The following is a 17,306-nucleotide window of genomic DNA, read 5'->3' as shown; positions in this document are numbered from 1 at the left end:
ATGCTTTGACGCTGCACTCATGAGCTGCCATTATAAATAGATAAGACCTGACCCAAGCATCATTCATATCCTTGGCCTGACCTAACCGGCATTAAACAAGTTCCATAACACACGTCATCATGCTCTCTAGGCTTCTAAAGAGAGGAGCTGAGTGGCTGGTTGCCATGACAGTGTACCATCGTCATGTTATTTATAGCTAGGGTGCTCTGCCACTGTCATGGTGACCTGCACAGGCATATCTGCAAATCTTTCTTACATCCTTGAAGACTTCGTGAGTTATGTTTCTACTTTTTCCGCGAGGGAAATTTTACGTTTACTTAAAAGAGTGAACCCACGCTAATGGAAAAATAAATTCAACTAAAGTCCAATAAATAAATTAATTGTGATCGTTTGACTCATGGGCGGGAGTGTGACAAAATTTTAAAAATAAATACATGCATGCCTTTTGGAAGTGTACGCATACAATTTTTAAATATTGAAGTTCATTCAGTGAAATAATAAGTAGGCCATTTAATTAATTATTAGTCAATAATTGAATGTGCCGTGATATAAACATTCAGATTGCAAAATTATTTATGAACAATTATTATAAAATTCGTTAAAATTAATTTTAAATGAGAGCTGAAACGGAGTAGGGTATAAAAATGTATTCACATATTTCTCGTCATTAAATTAAATCAATATTATACAATTTTGCAAAAGAAATTAATGAAATTATGCCATTATAATTGGCGCATTCAAGAGGTGGATAATTTTTGGCGCATCTCAGAAGATTTCAGCAAGCGCCAAGAATATTGTATTACAAATTATATTATTAATGAAAGAAAGATAATTATGATAATTATCCTTTAGGATCCTATTTTTTGCTATACCGCTGCCGACGCTGCCATTTCCCGCAACCCATGAGAGATCGCCTTGTGCATCCGCTGGAGACCTACAGATGGCGGCGGCATGTGGTGCGAGGGCGATGAATTGGCAGCAAAATAAACAAGGGCGTTAATATATAATTATGATAAACAGGTGTTATTATCACTGACTGTGAGAATTTTACTGCAATTTGTTTGAAGTTTCGTCTACGTTTATTTTCCAAGTCAGAAGCCAGAAATACTAACATAAACATAAATTATTCGTTCATTGATGATATTTTGAAAGCAGGAAATTACATAGACAAAAATGAATTCGCATAGTAATAATGCAGCAAAGGATCAAGATCACAAAATTGACACCGAATTCATCATGAAATTTCCTGCACCCTCAGCACCAGATTATCATTACGAGCTGAAGACCAACTTGCAGATTCCATTTAAGGATTCGGCACCCGAGCTGGCTTACCGACTGATTTCTACACTTCGTCCTCCGTTTTACATATACGACGGTGAAGATATTATATATTTTTTTTTTATTAAAAATAATAATTGAAAAATTTTTTTCAGTTCTGATTGAAAATATACAAAATTTTGTGAAGGAGAAGCTAAAAATTGAGCAGGATCGTCTAGCTGATGAATTGGTCTCTAATACCATTAAGCAGAAAAACTCCGACATTGATGCACTTGTGAAGCAATGGGAAATTTCCTATAAAACGGTACTTTTGCATAAAGGAGGGGAAAATGCACAATAAAAAATAATATTTTCTAGGAAGTCACACAGTACTGCAGTCCGACAGCAATGTCTGACGAAGAGCTGTTTGCCGAAGCGTACCACCAGCTCGTCCATTCTCCAATGCTGGACAAAGTTCTGAAGGGAATTGAAGCCATGTCTGCCCAAGTTAGTCAAATGGTCACGCTCAGAGATGCAGAAATCAACCAACTCTCATATAAGTGTGTTGAAAATTGTTGTATCCAAAAGAGGGATATATAAATTGTTTTTTTAATTATTTTCTTAGGCAAGAAAGAGAAATGCATCAGGCTATAGAGAGTTTGTCGGAGGATCAAATAAATTCACTGGCTAATTCGCATCTGGAGCACAAAGAGATGCTGCACGTCCAGTGGGAAAGTCGTTTGGATTCGTTAAAAACAACGCAACGAAGAGAGGCCAGGGCTTGGCTCGTTGGTCTCAGCCAACAGGCCCAGCCTGATCAAAATTTGTACTTTATTTATTTTCATCTCTCAATTATTATTAAATTAACCTTCAATAGATCCCTGTGGCCAGAAATAGAGGAAGTTGCTCGAAAAGCTCCGACGCCCTCAAACCAATCGGCGCCAACAATGCAGGAAAGCTTCACAATACACCTCGGCTCCCAAATGAAGCAAATGCACAATGTGCGACTTCTTGCTAGTGATATTCTTGCTCTTTGTGATTGTCCGTGAGTATTGCATTAAATGCTTCCCAGAAAAAAATTAATAAATCATTCCAGGGGCCAAACTCAGCGCATCCACACATCACTGTCTCTCTACTCAAACGAATTACAAGGATTGGTTTTTTTCACGGACTGCCATTCACCGGCGACATCCGCCTCTTTTGCCGCATTTCGAGATGTTTGCCAAAATGGAACAGAGTTGCATTTCTTGCCTGTTGAGCACCAACTCGAGAGCTTGACGTCTCAGGCCAGACAAGCCGTGGAATGGAGGCTCCAGAATAATGACGTAAGTATTTATTAATACTCATTAAAATTAAAACCAGGCTTAACTTGGTTGAAAAATAAAAAGCTGCCTTTTTTCAGTTTTGAACACAACATTGCGATAAGAAAAATTATCTTATTTCCAGAACAAAAGCGGTGCCATTCGTAGAAATTTGCAGCCTGGTGATTGCTACATAACAAAACACTCTAGTCTTGCTGAGGCTCATGTTGTTTATCACATTCTGAGTGATGATTCAGTGATGTCAGGTAAATTAAATTGGACCAAGAGTCAACAATAATAATCATGCTTAAAAAAAATAGATGTGACATCCAGAAATCCTATTATTCTTGGCTTGAGAAACATATTGAAGACATCCAGTGCTTATGACATAACTTGTTTGACCATTCCACTGCTTCTAGTCCACGAAATGTCAGAGGTGGTGATTTGCAAAAATTTGCTCACAATTTAGAATTATTGATTTTGATAACAGGAAATGACGGTGGTGTGGTGCACTAAAAGGGCAGAGCTTGTTTTCAAATGCATCAAAGGTTTCATGATTGAGACTGCAAGCTGGGGAGGATCAGAACTGAAAACAATTCAATTTGTCCTTCCAGAAGTAATTCACATTTTTTTCCACACCTAAAAAATCTCATTTCACAATATGATTTAGGGCATATCCGAGAACCTCTTCAAGAATCTGTGCTTGATGCTGTCAAGCATTTTCAGAGTATCAAACCCTTTGAAATTTACCGGGAAGTGAAAATACAAGAATAAATACAAGCACTATTACTCATCCACTGAGATACTATATAGTTTTAATAATTCCTTTATCCATCCTAACAAATGACGAACTCACTTCTTTAAGCAACGTTAATTAACACATGAAATGCATTCACTTTTTGGCCATCTTGACTGGGGGCTGCTTGTAGGGTGGCGTCCACGACATGCACGATGTGTCTACCAACATCCGTGGTCTCTTGTAGTGGTTGGATCGGACGTGTTCGTCAACCAGTTTTGGCGTCACACATATGACATGCTGGCCCTTCCAGTACTTGACCATGTTCATCGCTTGTAGCGTTGAAATTATGTCTGTTTGGGTGATTGAGGTCATCTCGCTGCAAATCGAAACAAAAAGTTTAAAATTATTTGATTCAATAATTATTTCTACAAAGGTTCAATTCATCAAGGAGCAATTTTTAATTTTCTTTGATTCATACCTGAGGTCCTTGATTGAAAGGGTCCCTCGAAAGTCCCTCAATATTTCTAGAAGTACCCACGACCAGTAGGATCTGTAGCTGAGTTTTCCCAGATCTGAGAGAGGCTTTTCTGGGCTCCCGACCAGTTTTTCTCGTTTGGAAAGTTCGTAACTGAATGCTATGAGTAGCTTGCCAAAGCCTTTTCGTTGGAACGGAGGGAGTGTTAATATACAGGCGACGTTATTTCCATCTGGTGACTCTTTTTCCTGCAATGATAAATTAGAATATGATATTTTAAAATTTAATTGAATAATTTGACTTTTTTTTATTAAAATTTTAATTTAATTATTTGACATGTTCGCTGCAAAATTATGATTGCAATAGCCAAAATTTAGCTAAATCATTAATATTAATTTAAAAACAAACGATTTCGATGTTTGTAACAATAATACTTACTTTTGAAAAGTATCCAACGAGGTGGGCACCATGTTTATCAACATCACAGAGAATGTAAAAGAGGAAAGGCTCGACGTCGAAGTAGAGCGTTTTGTGGTCGAGGAACAGTTTTGCCAGCAGACAGAGATTTTGGCAGTAGATTTTCAAGTCCCTGCCGTCAACCTCAAACACACTGAGCGGCCCTTTGCGGTAGATCTCCTTGCCAGGGGGCTGCCTGCTGGTGCACTCGCTCATGTGGTAGCGGTACGTCTTCTCCAGCTTCATGTACTTGAGGCAGAACTCGCAGATGTACAGCTTGCTCTGCTTGCCGTACTCCTCAGGGTACGGACTGAAGTACCACGTGTCGATCTCGTACTTGCCAAACTGGATGCGGTCGATGTACTTGACCTTGGTGATGGCCTCGTGCTCCTTCTCGAGGGCGGCCGTGGTTGGGTCCATCTCCTCGTAGGTCTTCTGCACGTGGTTGATCTCGTCGTGACGCCGCTTCTGGTTGCGTGTGACCTTGCGGCCGCTCTGGTCCTCGATGGTGGCCTCGCTGCTCATCACGCTGACCTGCTCCTTGTCCGTCAACTGGAACTTGGAGTTCATGATTCGGTCCTTAGCCACCCACTCGTCCAGTCTTCTGTTTAGGCCCTCGTAGTGCACGTAGTACTCGTACATGGACTCAGTCTCGTTGAAGCGCGCCTGGATGATTTCGGCCGGGTGCCACTTGTTGTCGGCGCGCCGCACCAGGTAGTTGTTGCCGATGTCCAGCGGCATCTCCTCGACCGAGTCCGAGTCGGTGTTGTCCGTCGACTCCTTGCCCTGGGGCGACTGCACGCTGAGGTGCCGCGCCGGTGCCGCCGCTTCCGTCTTGGACTCATTAGCGTTGCTCACTCGGCGTTGCATCATCCCTCCGAACGCCGCCGCTTTTTTTTCTTTCTCGAGAGTTCTGCGCGAAAAAAACACAATTATTCGGAGAGTTTCGACTAACACTGGGCGCAAATACTTACCAGGTTGCAGGAGAGGCGAGGCGAGGGCGTGAAGCGGCCGGGAAATTCGCAGAAGCCGGTCTGCGAGGCGTAGTTATAGTTATCGGGTCGAATCGCGAGTGAGTGCCCCAGAAAATTAATAATTAAATCTCTCCACTGCGACGGTGCGACGCTGCGTTCATAGACTGTGCTGCCCTCTGCGCCGCCCACCCGTACCACCGTTCAAGGGCGCGACTGCGAACAAGCCGGCGCTGCCTAACTCGCAGGCGTTTCCTCACTTCGCTCGACGTGATTCATATCATGATGACTCATCATGGTAGTGGAAGACAGCGATAATAATAATAATAATATAATAATAATAACAAAAATTAATTTTAAATTGAACTCATTTACTATGTCAAACTATTAAGGTTTTGTTTCTAAATGACCCAATAAATTTTGCTCAAAATTTTATCATTTCTTTAAAAATATAAGAGGAGAAAATTTAGAAAATTATAGCGATAGCAAAATAAGGCGGCTTTTACTTTGCATTTTTTTTTTAACCCTTCTGACTCCAGATACTGCCGTTTTTTTTTTAATGAGCAAAAATCACACAATCACTTTTTTTGGCTACATCAAAAAAAACACCTCCTTAAATTAATTTTACGGTATGTAGTAAATTTCCTTTCGGCAGATTATTCTCTCGGCCTTCGATAGCAGGCTCATGAAATATTGGAGCAGGATATATTGCTTTTTATATAAAAACAATCAACGACTCACAATACCCATCGAGGAATGCCATTTTTTAATTAAAACAACAGGAAACAACCCGCGATCATGAATAAATTATTCTGCAAAATAAAAATAAAATTATATGCGCGGTTTATTTTTGTCTTTTTTATTGTATCAGTGTGCCTTTTTTTCACATCTAATTATGGGCGCAGGCGGGTGCGAACATTCTTCTTCTTCTGCTTTTTTTTTTATTATTATTGTGTTTTGAGCTGCTCAACCAACTAAATCAGATTTTAGTTATTTTTATATTTTTTAGCTCATTCATGAACACAGCAGAAAAATATATTTTAATGCAAATGTTCAGCTGTAATTCACGTCTGATTTGAATTTTTAGTTTATTTAATTAGGCCCATATATTTTTTTTTATGCCTGCCTACGCCAAAATGCATTCCTGTATCTTTGGTATGTTTGCTTGCGTATTTAATCGTTAGAGAATCATTTGAGATCAATTATATTTCAGCACTAAAACTATTTAACATTAGTTTGAGAGAGATCAATAGAGAAGAGCGTTTTGTAGTCGTCATCAAATATCGTCACGCGTCAGAAATTGTCCATTACAATAATAATTGCATCGTTATAAACAAACTGAAACCATTCCTTTTCAGTTTCTACGCATTTTTACAACTTGCGTATAGTATTATATTGGATTTTGGTGAGGTCTTGCCTAGAAATTTCAAAATCTGGACCCAAAAAAAGACTATTTTTCAACTATCTCAATTCAGTTTTATCAAAACTGTTATTTTGATCTGGAAATTTAAATTTAAGAAAAAAAAATTTTTTGTTCCAGATTTTTAAAATTTCTGGACCGAAGAACTCAAATTTGTCAGCAGGTATAATAATAATTGTAATAAACAACAACAATTACATAATATTTTAAGTTTCAACTTTCGCTACTCACATATTTTGTTTAATTTTTAATAATTATTCAATGAATAGATCCACTCGCCGGGGGTGAGGGTGAAAATATAACGTCAACATCAGCAGAAAGTTTCACACTTCTGATAAGAATCAACACAATAATTGTTGTTGATAATTAATTATCACAGAGGTAAAAGAACAACGTCATGTACACATATATACTTATTTTAATCAATTGCCCTTGCTTTTTTTAAGCTTTTTGTTTTCAACAAAACCATACACACATGTACACGTGTGCAGTTACATTAACGGAAATTCCAAGCACATCAATAATTATTTATTGTTTATTAAACACCATTCATTTTCATACATGATAACTTGTGTTATTTATGAACGACTGAGAGCGAGTCAATATATATGCGCGATTAATTCATTTTTTCTTTCCCTTTCTTTACACACATTTAACGTTTCGTGGATTATGTTATGTATAATGCTATGCGGTTATTTTTTTTATTCTTGGTTGCGATTTGTTTTATTTTTTCTTCAATTTTCGTTTGGAATGATCCGCGCTAATATGTTATGAGGGGCTGCGAGGAGATTTTGAAAAAGTCTTCCTTTTCCATCTCACATAAGAAGACATTGGGGCTGATAATTTGACTTAAACAGTCCGCCTACGCGTGGAATTATTAATTCTCGTCTTTTAATATCTCCAACTCCAATTTTCACAAACAGTCCGTTTCGTTGTAATTTTTTTACATAAAATGGTGCACTGCCCGTTCGATAGTGTCTGTTTTAATTTCTGTTGTCACCTCCAGTTTTTGTATTAATACAATAGTTACACATTTTTATTGCCATTCTTTTGAACTATTAATATATCTAAGAGATTATTTTCCCGGAGTACATGTTTAATTAAAAAGTGAAAGTTGGATAAAAATTCATAAATTCATTTGGCAGTTTTGAAAACTCAATTTTATAAAATATTATGAAATGCTTTAACCTTTTAATTAGAATTTCGGCTTTGATGTCTGATATTTTTTCCTTTGGATGTGCTCCAGATTGTGCTGTTTCCTTTTAAATCATTTCTGATATGGCGACTTTGATCCGTTCGCAACCCCGCGCTACAAGACATCTACCCTAATAAAATGGGACTATGTTTTCCTCTAGCAGCTTCAAAGAACATGATAGTAATTTTCATACATACGAATGTTAGTTAGTGTTGTTGTGGTATTACATGACTTTTGTATATTGTCTCCCGGTCGTTTTTTTACATCTCACCGAAGATGCCAGCGAACGTCTTGCGCAGGTTCTTCATTGTGTCCTCGTTGTCGTCCGTTGGTTGCTGCTGCTGGCTGCCCTGACGTCCAAACGCAGGTCTGCTGCCGTCCTTCTGACCGGACACGCTGCTGATATTGCTTGACTGAGAGGCTAAAACAAAAATTCAGTCGCTCATTAAAAAAATATTCATGAATAAAAAAAAATCAGTTTTTTATTTATTTTATAATCAACTTCACGAACTTGCAAAAAAGCGATCTGCAATAATTAAAATTCAAAAATTAGACGATCGCACTATTTAAAATAAAATTTTTATTGCAATAGCTAAACAAGGCTGGTTGCACGCGATTATTTTCTTATCATGAAAATTATGCAAAATTTACGGAAACAAATTTCTGTCCATGATCATTTGACGGAGAGGCGATCTTAAAAATAAAAGAATGTAAAAGCAACACACATCGTCCTAACTTCATTGAAAAAAGTAAAATGTAATTTTTTTCAGCAAGATTTAATATGATATGCAAGACACAATGTAGAACGGAAAGGCAAAAATAACTCTCTCTAGCCCTGTCTGCCGCTTTGTTTCTGACGAGGGTTGATGGCCCTAAGTGAGATGAAAGAGTGCCTCCTTCGCTTTGAAGAGGCATCTCTCTGTTTTGGCCATAAACGGCAGCAGCTAGTCTATTTACCTTGAGAATCGCGGCGCTGAATAGGCTCCCTGCCCGGAGAGGTCGATGGTGGCAAGTCGGTGCTCAGTCCTAGGGCCGCCCTTTCTTCGTTCGGCGACATCGCGCCCTGACTAGAGACAGATGAGCGCTGCGGAATCGGGGGCGCGATTGCACCTGCCGAGGGCAGTGTTGGAAGTTTTGGCGCAGGCTGTTGTGGAGGACCCTGGTTGGCAGGTCGTGTGGCACTCTGCAAAATTAAATATTGAATGCAAATGATAAGTAATTCAATTCAATTAATTTTTATAAATAAAATTGTTGAATTAAATATTAAAATAAAACATCCTTTTATTTTATTCATTTTTAATACATGATTCTAATTTTATTTCAAATTGAATGTTAAAAATTGAAGTAATTTAATCGAATTGCAGTTGAGCTTCCCATTTAAAACCAAGTTTACTTGGCCTCCTTTTATGACATGCCAATCAGCGCTAAACTACAGTCGTTGAGAAGAGATAATTTGATAACTTCGTGACATGATAAAGGTGGAGGAGACTAGAAACTTATTTATGGTCCATCATTGACGTCTATATAGCGGCTGAAAGCACTATTGGTTCCCATCTCGTTATTGATGAAAATGGCAAAAACTTTAGATAGCATCAGACTGTTTGCTGTTTCTGTGTGCTTGCGTTGAAAGGTCAAAGATCAAATAGGAGACAAATCCCATTAAGAGTTAAAAAGAAATTTTAAGCTGATGCTGAGTAGGATTGTTAAAAAAATTAATTATAATTAATTAAAACTGACAAAGAAAAATAATGTTTATTCTTTGTTTACATTTATTTACTTTTTTGTGCAGATAATGATAATTCTCTGCGTTTTTATTAATTCTTACCTGCATTCTGAAGACAACCAGGTCGGCGATGTGTCTCCTGTCCTCCTCCTGGGAGTCGCCCATCAGACTGAGTGCCGAGTCGTTGACCTCGATGACGAACTCGCGGCCGTCCTTGCCGACCACCACCTCAAGAGCGCAGATGTCCAGGCCACCGTACATCTCGGACACGGCGTCAATCCACGACTTGTAGCGATCAGTCATTTGAATTTGCTCCAGCATGGCCGAGCCGGTGTTGGTTTTCCAGTTGCCCGAGATCGATTTACGCCTGTGGCGTGAGTGGAATACATAATTAATTAGGCGCAGGCTAAGAAAGAGTTGAAAGGAGGAGGGTGAAAGAGGCAATTTTCTATACTGTCAAAATATTTGGGTCAGAGTCTTTAATCTACTCCTTAATCAATTTTTGGTTCAGGGGTTAAATTTGCAAGTTTACAAACCACTGTACAATAATTAAAATTAAAGCAGCAATATAATTTAAAATTAATAAAAGCACGAATATTAAATTTTTAAATTGAGCAAGAAAATTGAAACTTACATGAATGCCTTGTAGTTTTGGCCGATTTTCTGGATGTGGATGTCGTACTTAGCGTCGATGAAAGGCTCAGTGGTGCAGTAGGTGCCGGCCACGGACACGACGCTGGCCATGTCCTGGAAGTCCGATGGCGTCTCAACTTTGACCTTTCCGAGGCCGCTGTGCGCGTGGCCCACTTTGAATACCACGGGGTAGCGGGATGAGCTTAGCTGCGAAAACCGTAAGGAGTTGAATTGCGCGAGTCACTATGACAATCCCAGGTGCACTCACCATGTCCCGAGCGTATGGGTAATACACTTGATCGATCAGCGGAAAGTTATCCTTGCCAAGACGCTGCTGGATTTGCAGCAAGTGCGCGAACACCCAAGGCTTGTCCTTGACGGCAAAAAGTTAGTAAAAATCAATATTTCAAGCGAGTTTAATTATTTTACTTGGAAATTGTAAATTGCGTTGATGGTGTTGATGGCGGGCACGCCGCCGAATTTGAAGCCAAGCAGCAGGTTCTTGTAGTCTTCGCCAGCGTCTCGGAGGTTCTGTCTCACGAGCACAAAGTCCGGCTTGAAGGAACGAGCGACCCTGGTGCCGTTCCGAAACACGGCCATTGACACCATGGACCCGCTTTCGGCGCTCGCGGTCAGAGACAACTCGCGGAATTCCGCCTGCTCCACTCGAATGTCATAATCGCCGTGCAAACGCTTTCCTCGGAAATATTTAGACCTAGAATAAACCAGAAGAAACTTAAAGTAATTTAATTTCCATTTAATTTTCTCCATTTCTGGGTATATATCAGACTTGAATTTAGAGAGCGGCGCAATGTTGGAAGTATAGTCTGATTCTCCTATTTGTTTTTTTAATTGTTATTGTTACTTTTTCCTCTCTTTATTAATTTTTCTTTTTAATAATAAAAAATTCTGTAAAATTATACTTTATTATTTTAAACTATTATTTATTCTACAAAAGTCGTCATTTCAGCAAATTAAAAAAAATTTATTAATATTTTTATTTTGAATCTTACCAGTCGGTGTTTTGGTCATCAATGACTAGCAGGGTGAAGCAGCGCTCCTTGTTGTATGAGGGCCTTATCGAGGCTCCAGGCACTGCGCTCAGGATGGCCGCTCCTCTCTCCTGGGCCTGTCCCGTCAGGGATTGCACCCTCTGCAGCAGACTCTCCCTGGTCTTGGCGGGGGACGAGGGCGCACTGGTGGTGCGACTGCTTGGTCGCAGGTTGAGGCTCAGGTCGCCCTGCTGCTGTTGTTGGGGAGCGGCGGGTCCCGAGACACCGGCAGCCGCCTGCTGGGCCGTTGGAGGGGCCTGCGATTGGGCAGTTGGTGGGACCTGCTGCACCTCGCCCTCATCGTCAAACTCGGAGGAAAGGTCCCCCGAGGAGAACCTTCAATTTTGGTACAACAATTTCAGCTGACTGCATAAAAATACTGCTTTTTTCTGTTTACTTGACGCGATTTGTGAGCTTTGTAACTTCTAATAAGCATTTTAAGAGACTTCTCTTTACAAGAATTATAGCAGGGTATAATTTTTGAAAATGTGTGAAAAATGTTTATTACATATTTTGCAAAAAAAATTCCTTCAGGAAAACGAAATGCTACTGAACAACTTATAAGTTCTACATATAATTTTTTTTAATATTTCTCAAGATTTAAAAACAATGAAAAGAAATTAAATACCTTCTCTTCAAGTAATTGACATTGGTGGCAAAGGACTGCTTGAAGACTGAGAAAGAAATGGTGACGGCTGGTTTGGGACTGGTCTCGGGCTAAATACGGCTCCTTTAGAGCTGCGGCAAAGGAAGAAAATTTGGTTAATGGCATGTATGTATAGACATTCTCATTTGAAGCCCTCTTGGTTTTGTTATGCAAATTTAAGTGTTCTAAGCGGTGGCGGAATCACAAAACAATTTTATCTTGGGCTGCATAATTTCAAAGCGAAAAAATACATGGTTACGGCAAAGACTGGTAAAAACGCATTATTTTTATTTTTATTAATAAGCTTCAAACTTCATTCTGAGGAAGAATCTTGCAAAATTGGGCAAAAATTTGTATTTATTTGGTCTTCCATTCAAAATTGTAGTCCTTGAATCAGCAAAATTGCAGCAAAAGTTATGCATAAAGTTGAACAGAAAAAGTTGAAAATAATGAAGCTAAAATTCAATTAACACGGTTTTTGTGGTAAAAGATTTTTTTACTTTGACTTTCTCGCTTAGAGTCAAGGAAAGGACTCGTTTGCTTACAAAAACCTCACATTATAACTTTTTCGACTTAAATTTTGGCCAAAAATGCAACATTTTATTTTTTTAAATTGAGAAAAAAAGGATTTTCAACAGTCCACATATTAAATCATTATAATATTAGGCACGAAATTAGTTAATTAATTGATCGCTTATTATATTCTTTAGCACTTCGGGTTGTAATCTGTCCCATCATGCCACTTTGTTGTTTAACACACGGGCTTAATTACACAAGCAGAGCCAGATTCGGATGGTCGCACGCACTTTTTTTGGGTCAACCTAGTAAGCCGATTGCGTATTAACCAGCCCTTGTTGGTTTTTCCCTTTTTCATATATGTGTGTATATGAGCGACGGAGAGAGAGAAAGAGAGGACATGCCGTTTTATTGATTTTCGTCCGCGCATATCTCTGCTACAAATCTCGCCTGGTGCGCTCACTCAACTATGCACAGCATGATTTTCCCCTCGGTTACCCGGCGCACAAAAAGCGCGTTAATAAAAAAACATAGTCTCCATTCATACTGTCAAAAGAGAAAAAATAATAATAATAAGAAATAGTATCATACGAGTTTTGCATATATGCTCAAAGTCTTGCGCAGGGAGAGATCGTTGACCTCTGTGCAAAGAGTCTCTCTCTGTAGTCTGACGATCGGGCTCTTGACCGCGTGCTCTCTTCACTTTTGCTCTTGACGAGAGCGGCAATGAAACAATAAGTTCCAGCTTGGAAGCTGGAAAACGCCTTTTCCATGCTCAGAATCGGCGATTTAATTCCGCGAAAGTGCACCCACACACGAGAAAGGCGCGGCCCGAAAGGCGAAACGAAACAGGGATTTCCCGCGGAAAAAGTGAAAACAGCCCCCGAGGGCCTCACGCGGTCGTCACAAGGGCCCTCACGCGAGCCCCAGGGTGGGACTGGCGAGGCACCAGGTGCTCAAATTGAGCGTTTTATCTCACCTGAAGAGCGTCGGTGAGGGTAGCGGTGGTGGAGAGTTGGCTGCTGCACTCTTACTGCCGCCGAGATCGATACCAAGACTCCACATCTCAATGGGTCATGTGACCGCTCAATACTATTATCCACCACCCTTAGCGCTCTGTAGCGTACACCCCCGCAACTAACACTCTGCGCGAAAACTCCCCTTATTTCCGCGTTTCCCCTACTTGAATAAAAATATCAGTGAAAACTAGGTTTTTCAAATAAATATAGTTACAAAATTTTGAGCATTATTTTTTTAAAATTGTTTCGCTATCTCTTGCTACATCTAATTGATCTCCACGATTGATATGATATATACGTAAACTATTGATTTTAGTTGATCGCTTTATTCATGCTAGAAGTACTTACGCATAACAATACAAGGAAGATAATATGTATAGTATTTATTTCAAATGTCATCAAGTGCAACAACTCGTAGTTTGTACTTGTTCTCATAACATTTTACGAGCTGCTGGAATTTATTTCTGAGCATTAATATTGATGTGTGGGTCGGTGGTTTTTATTGAACACGCCAAGGGAGACGAGACGGCGGGGCATATAAAAGTCATTGAAATCAAGTCTGATTGTGATAGGGTAGAGAGACTGACACGAGGTTGAATTTATACATATGTATACGCTTCATTTCATTCTATGGCAGAAAAATTCATTTTCTAAAGAGTCTGCAGAAGTTTACCGCTTTGAATGATTTATGGATGAATTCGCGAGTCTTGTGTAGAAAGGGGCAAATAAACATAAAAGTAGAGAAAATGATCCTAAATTTAGCCAAAATAAAATTTAGGCAAATATAAAAATTTTTAAATAATTAATATTTAATATTATATACTTTTAGTAGGAAGAATAATTTCTTATATGAAGAGTTGAATTGTACATTCTCGGCCAATTAAATTTAACAAAAGAAAAAAAGATGTATTCAGTTGTTTTGCTTTAGTAAAATTTGCTAAAATCTTAAAGAAAAACGCAGAAGCTATTATTTTCTTAATGCATTTTGTCTAGCAGCATCAAATACATTTTAAAACATATGCAACACGCATACCTTGATCACATTAAAATATTCATTCTGTAATTTCGCCTCCTTTTGTAATTAACTGATTATTCAGATTTATGATTTATGAAAGGATTTGGTTTTAGTTCAGTGTATATTTAATCAAAGGTATTTGAAATAAAAACGACAAAAAAATAATTAAATTTGATTTACTTATGATATCTACGAAATTTAATTTTATTGGAGTTCTCGGCTTATGTCTTGTTTTTGTACAATCTCAAGCGTGGTTCTCTTTGGTTGCAAAATAATTTAATCGGCGGGTTCAACCCAGGTACCCTTGCTGGGGTTGATATTGGTAGTTGCCCCCGTGCATGTAGCTGGAGCTGCCAACTGGCCGCGTGTTGACCCAACCGCCACCACCAGTGTAGTAATCGACGTAGTCCCTGTTGTAGGGTCGTTCGTAGTTGGAGCCCGCGTTGTAGCGCCAATTGTCGCCGGCTCCATAGTTGTTATTGTTGCTGTATCCATTGCCTCGCCACGTGTCCACGCTTCCATAGCCTCCCCAGCGACCATTGTCGTTATTGTACCTTGAAAAGTCACATCTATCAATCCTTACAATTGAGTTATTGATAAAAATCTTAAAATTTATAATCATGTATTTTTTTTAATTAATGAGAATTTTTTTCGTATCGTTTACTACATTTGAATGAAATTTAAAAAAAAATTGAATCGGAAAAAATATACACGCACTAGAATTATAAATAAAATTAAAAATATTTTATTTTTAACTAAAATTTTGAGTTAATTTTAATTTATTAAAAATATAAATATTTCTAACCCACCTGTTGTTGTAATTTCCTCCAGCATTGTTGGCACCGCCATAGCCAGCATTGCTGTATCCGGTGCCGTATCCATTGTTGGAGTAGCCAGTGCCATATCCACCCGATCCACCACTGTTGTAGCCGCTGCCATACTGGTCATATCTTCCATAATTATTGTTTCCGTATCCGGCACTACTTCCGTAGCCCCCGGAGCCATAGCCTCCGCTTCCGTAGCCTGCACTTCCATATCCCCCTCCAACCCCTCCGCTTCCGTAGCCGCCACCGGCTCCACCGCCGTAGGTGTTGTATTTATCATAGTAGCCGCCCCCAAGTGACCCTCCGGCAGCGCCTCCGCTTCCATAGCCAGCGCTTCCGTAGTTTCTACTCTGGTAGTCGTTGTAGCCTCCATTGTTGTATCCTCCACCATTGTAGCCTCCACTGTTGTAGCCTCCAGTGCCTGCACCACCGTTATAATAGCCGCCGGGCGCCGCGTAGTCATTGCGTGCAAAGAGGGCTTCGCGTTTCTTGTCCGAGGCTGCAGGGGTGGTCACCGTTGGGGTCACGGTAGTTGAGGCCACGTCGGCACCCATAACATGCAGTGTCATGCACATCAGTACCTAAGAAAAAGTGAAAAATGTGTACGATTATTTAACAAATTGTAACAACTTTCATTTTTACATAATTCAGGTTAAGGAAGTATCTTTTAATTTAAGTCGGTATAATTATTATCGAACCCCCTTGTGAATAAATGTGATACAAGAGTAACAACCGGAAAGTTAAATAAATTTAACATTTAAATTATTTTAGATAAAATAATTGTTAAAAATTTTTTCTAATTAAATAAAAGTAGAATCTATAATTATGCTATAATTGATAGATTTGTTAATTTTTTTTTAAATCTAAAAATTAAAAATTTTCAAGAGTAATTTTTATTTATATATTTAGCATTAATGAATTTAATTTATATTAATATATGATATAGAATCTATTTTCAATATTAACTTAATTTCGTTGTATGTAGAATTTCACTATATTCTATTTCTTGTCCGTTCGCAGTTTCACTTTTTATAATTAAAAATTTCCAATCTGAACTTACATGCGCGGCGAGGAGCTTCATGTTGTCAACGTTGTTATCACTGTGGTTGCAGTACTTTAAAAGGCGAGCCGCCTCATCTCGCTGTTCCTTTTAAGGGTCGGGGGCGGCATGGGAGGTGGCGTTCACCGAGGTCGCCGCCGCCGCCGCCGCCACCGCCACCGCTGCCTTAATTACACGGACGCCTCAAGCGTGGCAAAAGTTGTGTACCTCGGCTGATGCTGGGGGAACTTTTCGCCTATAATTGCACTGTGAGACGCAGAGACGTGGCACTGGCGTATCATCTTGTAAATTGTTGTTTTTGTTTTTATCATATTTAAATAAAGCTTTTCATACATCTGCAGATTATTGCGAAAAGAAGCGACTTTCGCCTTGCGGGAATTTCTCAGGGTTTCGAAATTCTTCTCGCCGAAAATTGCTCGTTTCTGGCCACATTATTCTTACTTTTGCCAAATGAACCAAACATTTTTTCAACATTAAAAACTTTATTTTTTTTAATTAAAGAGTAAATTGCATTAATTAAGTTGCATTTAATTTCATAAAATTGAAATATAACAAAAAATTCTATTTTTTTTACGTGTTTTCTTATTTCTTTTAAGTAAATTAATAAATCCTCTATGGCTATTCTATTTTCTTTAATTAATCCTCCAGCTTATATTTGCTGTGATTGATTTTAAGACGAAATTTCCTTGATGGGTTTTAGAGTAATTTTATTTTTTCATAGGAAATACAATATACACTGCCCTACATGTTTTGGATGTGGTCTGCCATAATTCATGAGCTTAAAAACTAAATCTATTTAACTGTATTTTATCTAAAATAAGTAAAAACTTATATTCAGTTACCATTGCATGATTGTTAAAAATTTCAAAAGTTTATGTCGCAAAAACTCAAGAACAAATAATATACATATTATTTTATTATATTATTAACTGCTGCATATTCTGCTTTTGATCGTCTTTCTATTCGTGAAGAATCCAGTTTTTTTTTAATCAGGCTTATTACTA

The 17,306-nt window shown here is 38.7% G+C and overlaps 4 protein-coding genes across 6 annotated transcripts; 1 reads left to right on the top strand and 3 right to left on the bottom strand.

The window, feature by feature from the left end:
• Window positions 1-946: 946 nt before the first annotated feature.
• LOC132196243 (protein C12orf4) lies at window positions 947-3,377 on the top strand. Of its 2 annotated transcripts, XM_059618769.1 has the most exons (11): window positions 947-1,090; window positions 1,156-1,375; window positions 1,434-1,582; window positions 1,636-1,817; window positions 1,883-2,083; window positions 2,135-2,302; window positions 2,354-2,582; window positions 2,704-2,824; window positions 2,879-2,994; window positions 3,049-3,174; window positions 3,229-3,377. In XM_059618769.1, exons 2-11 carry the CDS (start codon window positions 1,174-1,176, stop codon window positions 3,316-3,318), a joined length of 1,584 nt encoding a protein of 527 aa, XP_059474752.1. In that variant the 5' UTR covers window positions 947-1,090; window positions 1,156-1,173; the 3' UTR covers window positions 3,319-3,377. The 2 variants fall into 2 exon arrangements, with proteins under 2 accessions (XP_059474752.1, XP_059474744.1); XM_059618761.1 differs by having other exon boundaries at window positions 984-1,375.
• LOC132196258 (histone acetyltransferase KAT8) lies at window positions 3,345-5,366 on the bottom strand. The gene is made up of 4 exons (XM_059618780.1): window positions 5,203-5,366; window positions 4,211-5,141; window positions 3,776-4,020; window positions 3,345-3,673 (listed from the first exon to the last, which is right to left on the bottom strand). The coding sequence occupies exons 2-4, from the start codon at window positions 5,099-5,101 to the stop codon at window positions 3,451-3,453; spliced, it is 1,359 nt and encodes a 452-aa protein (XP_059474763.1). The 5' UTR covers window positions 5,102-5,141; window positions 5,203-5,366; the 3' UTR covers window positions 3,345-3,450.
• Window positions 5,367-5,996: 630 nt separating this feature from the next.
• LOC132193107 (synapsin) lies at window positions 5,997-13,449 on the bottom strand. Its single transcript, XM_059613500.1, has 9 exons — window positions 13,364-13,449; window positions 11,851-11,928; window positions 11,184-11,558; window positions 10,600-10,885; window positions 10,439-10,543; window positions 10,172-10,377; window positions 9,640-9,904; window positions 8,772-8,997; window positions 5,997-8,235 (listed from the first exon to the last, which is right to left on the bottom strand). The coding sequence occupies exons 1-9, from the start codon at window positions 13,447-13,449 to the stop codon at window positions 8,075-8,077; spliced, it is 1,788 nt and encodes a 595-aa protein (XP_059469483.1). The 3' UTR covers window positions 5,997-8,074.
• A 1,120-nt stretch (window positions 13,450-14,569) lies between these two features.
• Window positions 14,570-16,420, bottom strand: LOC132194167 (uncharacterized). 2 transcript variants are annotated; one of them, XM_059615294.1, is made up of 3 exons: window positions 16,303-16,420; window positions 15,228-15,823; window positions 14,570-14,987 (listed from the first exon to the last, which is right to left on the bottom strand). In XM_059615294.1, the coding sequence occupies exons 1-3, from the start codon at window positions 16,321-16,323 to the stop codon at window positions 14,708-14,710; spliced, it is 897 nt and encodes a 298-aa protein (XP_059471277.1). In that variant the 5' UTR covers window positions 16,324-16,420; the 3' UTR covers window positions 14,570-14,707. The 2 variants fall into 2 exon arrangements, with proteins under 2 accessions (XP_059471277.1, XP_059471286.1); XM_059615303.1 differs by having other exon boundaries at window positions 14,573-14,972.
• Window positions 16,421-17,306: the final 886 nt, after the last annotated feature.

This window comes from Neocloeon triangulifer, unplaced genomic scaffold (genome assembly GCF_031216515.1).
Source record: "Neocloeon triangulifer isolate White Clay Creek 2 clone unplaced genomic scaffold, ASM3121651v1 ptg000001l, whole genome shotgun sequence".
Taxonomy (NCBI): domain Eukaryota; kingdom Metazoa; phylum Arthropoda; class Insecta; order Ephemeroptera; family Baetidae; genus Neocloeon; species Neocloeon triangulifer.
Note: the sequence above shows the minus strand (reverse complement) of the source record. Positions and strands in the feature narration are given on the sequence as shown.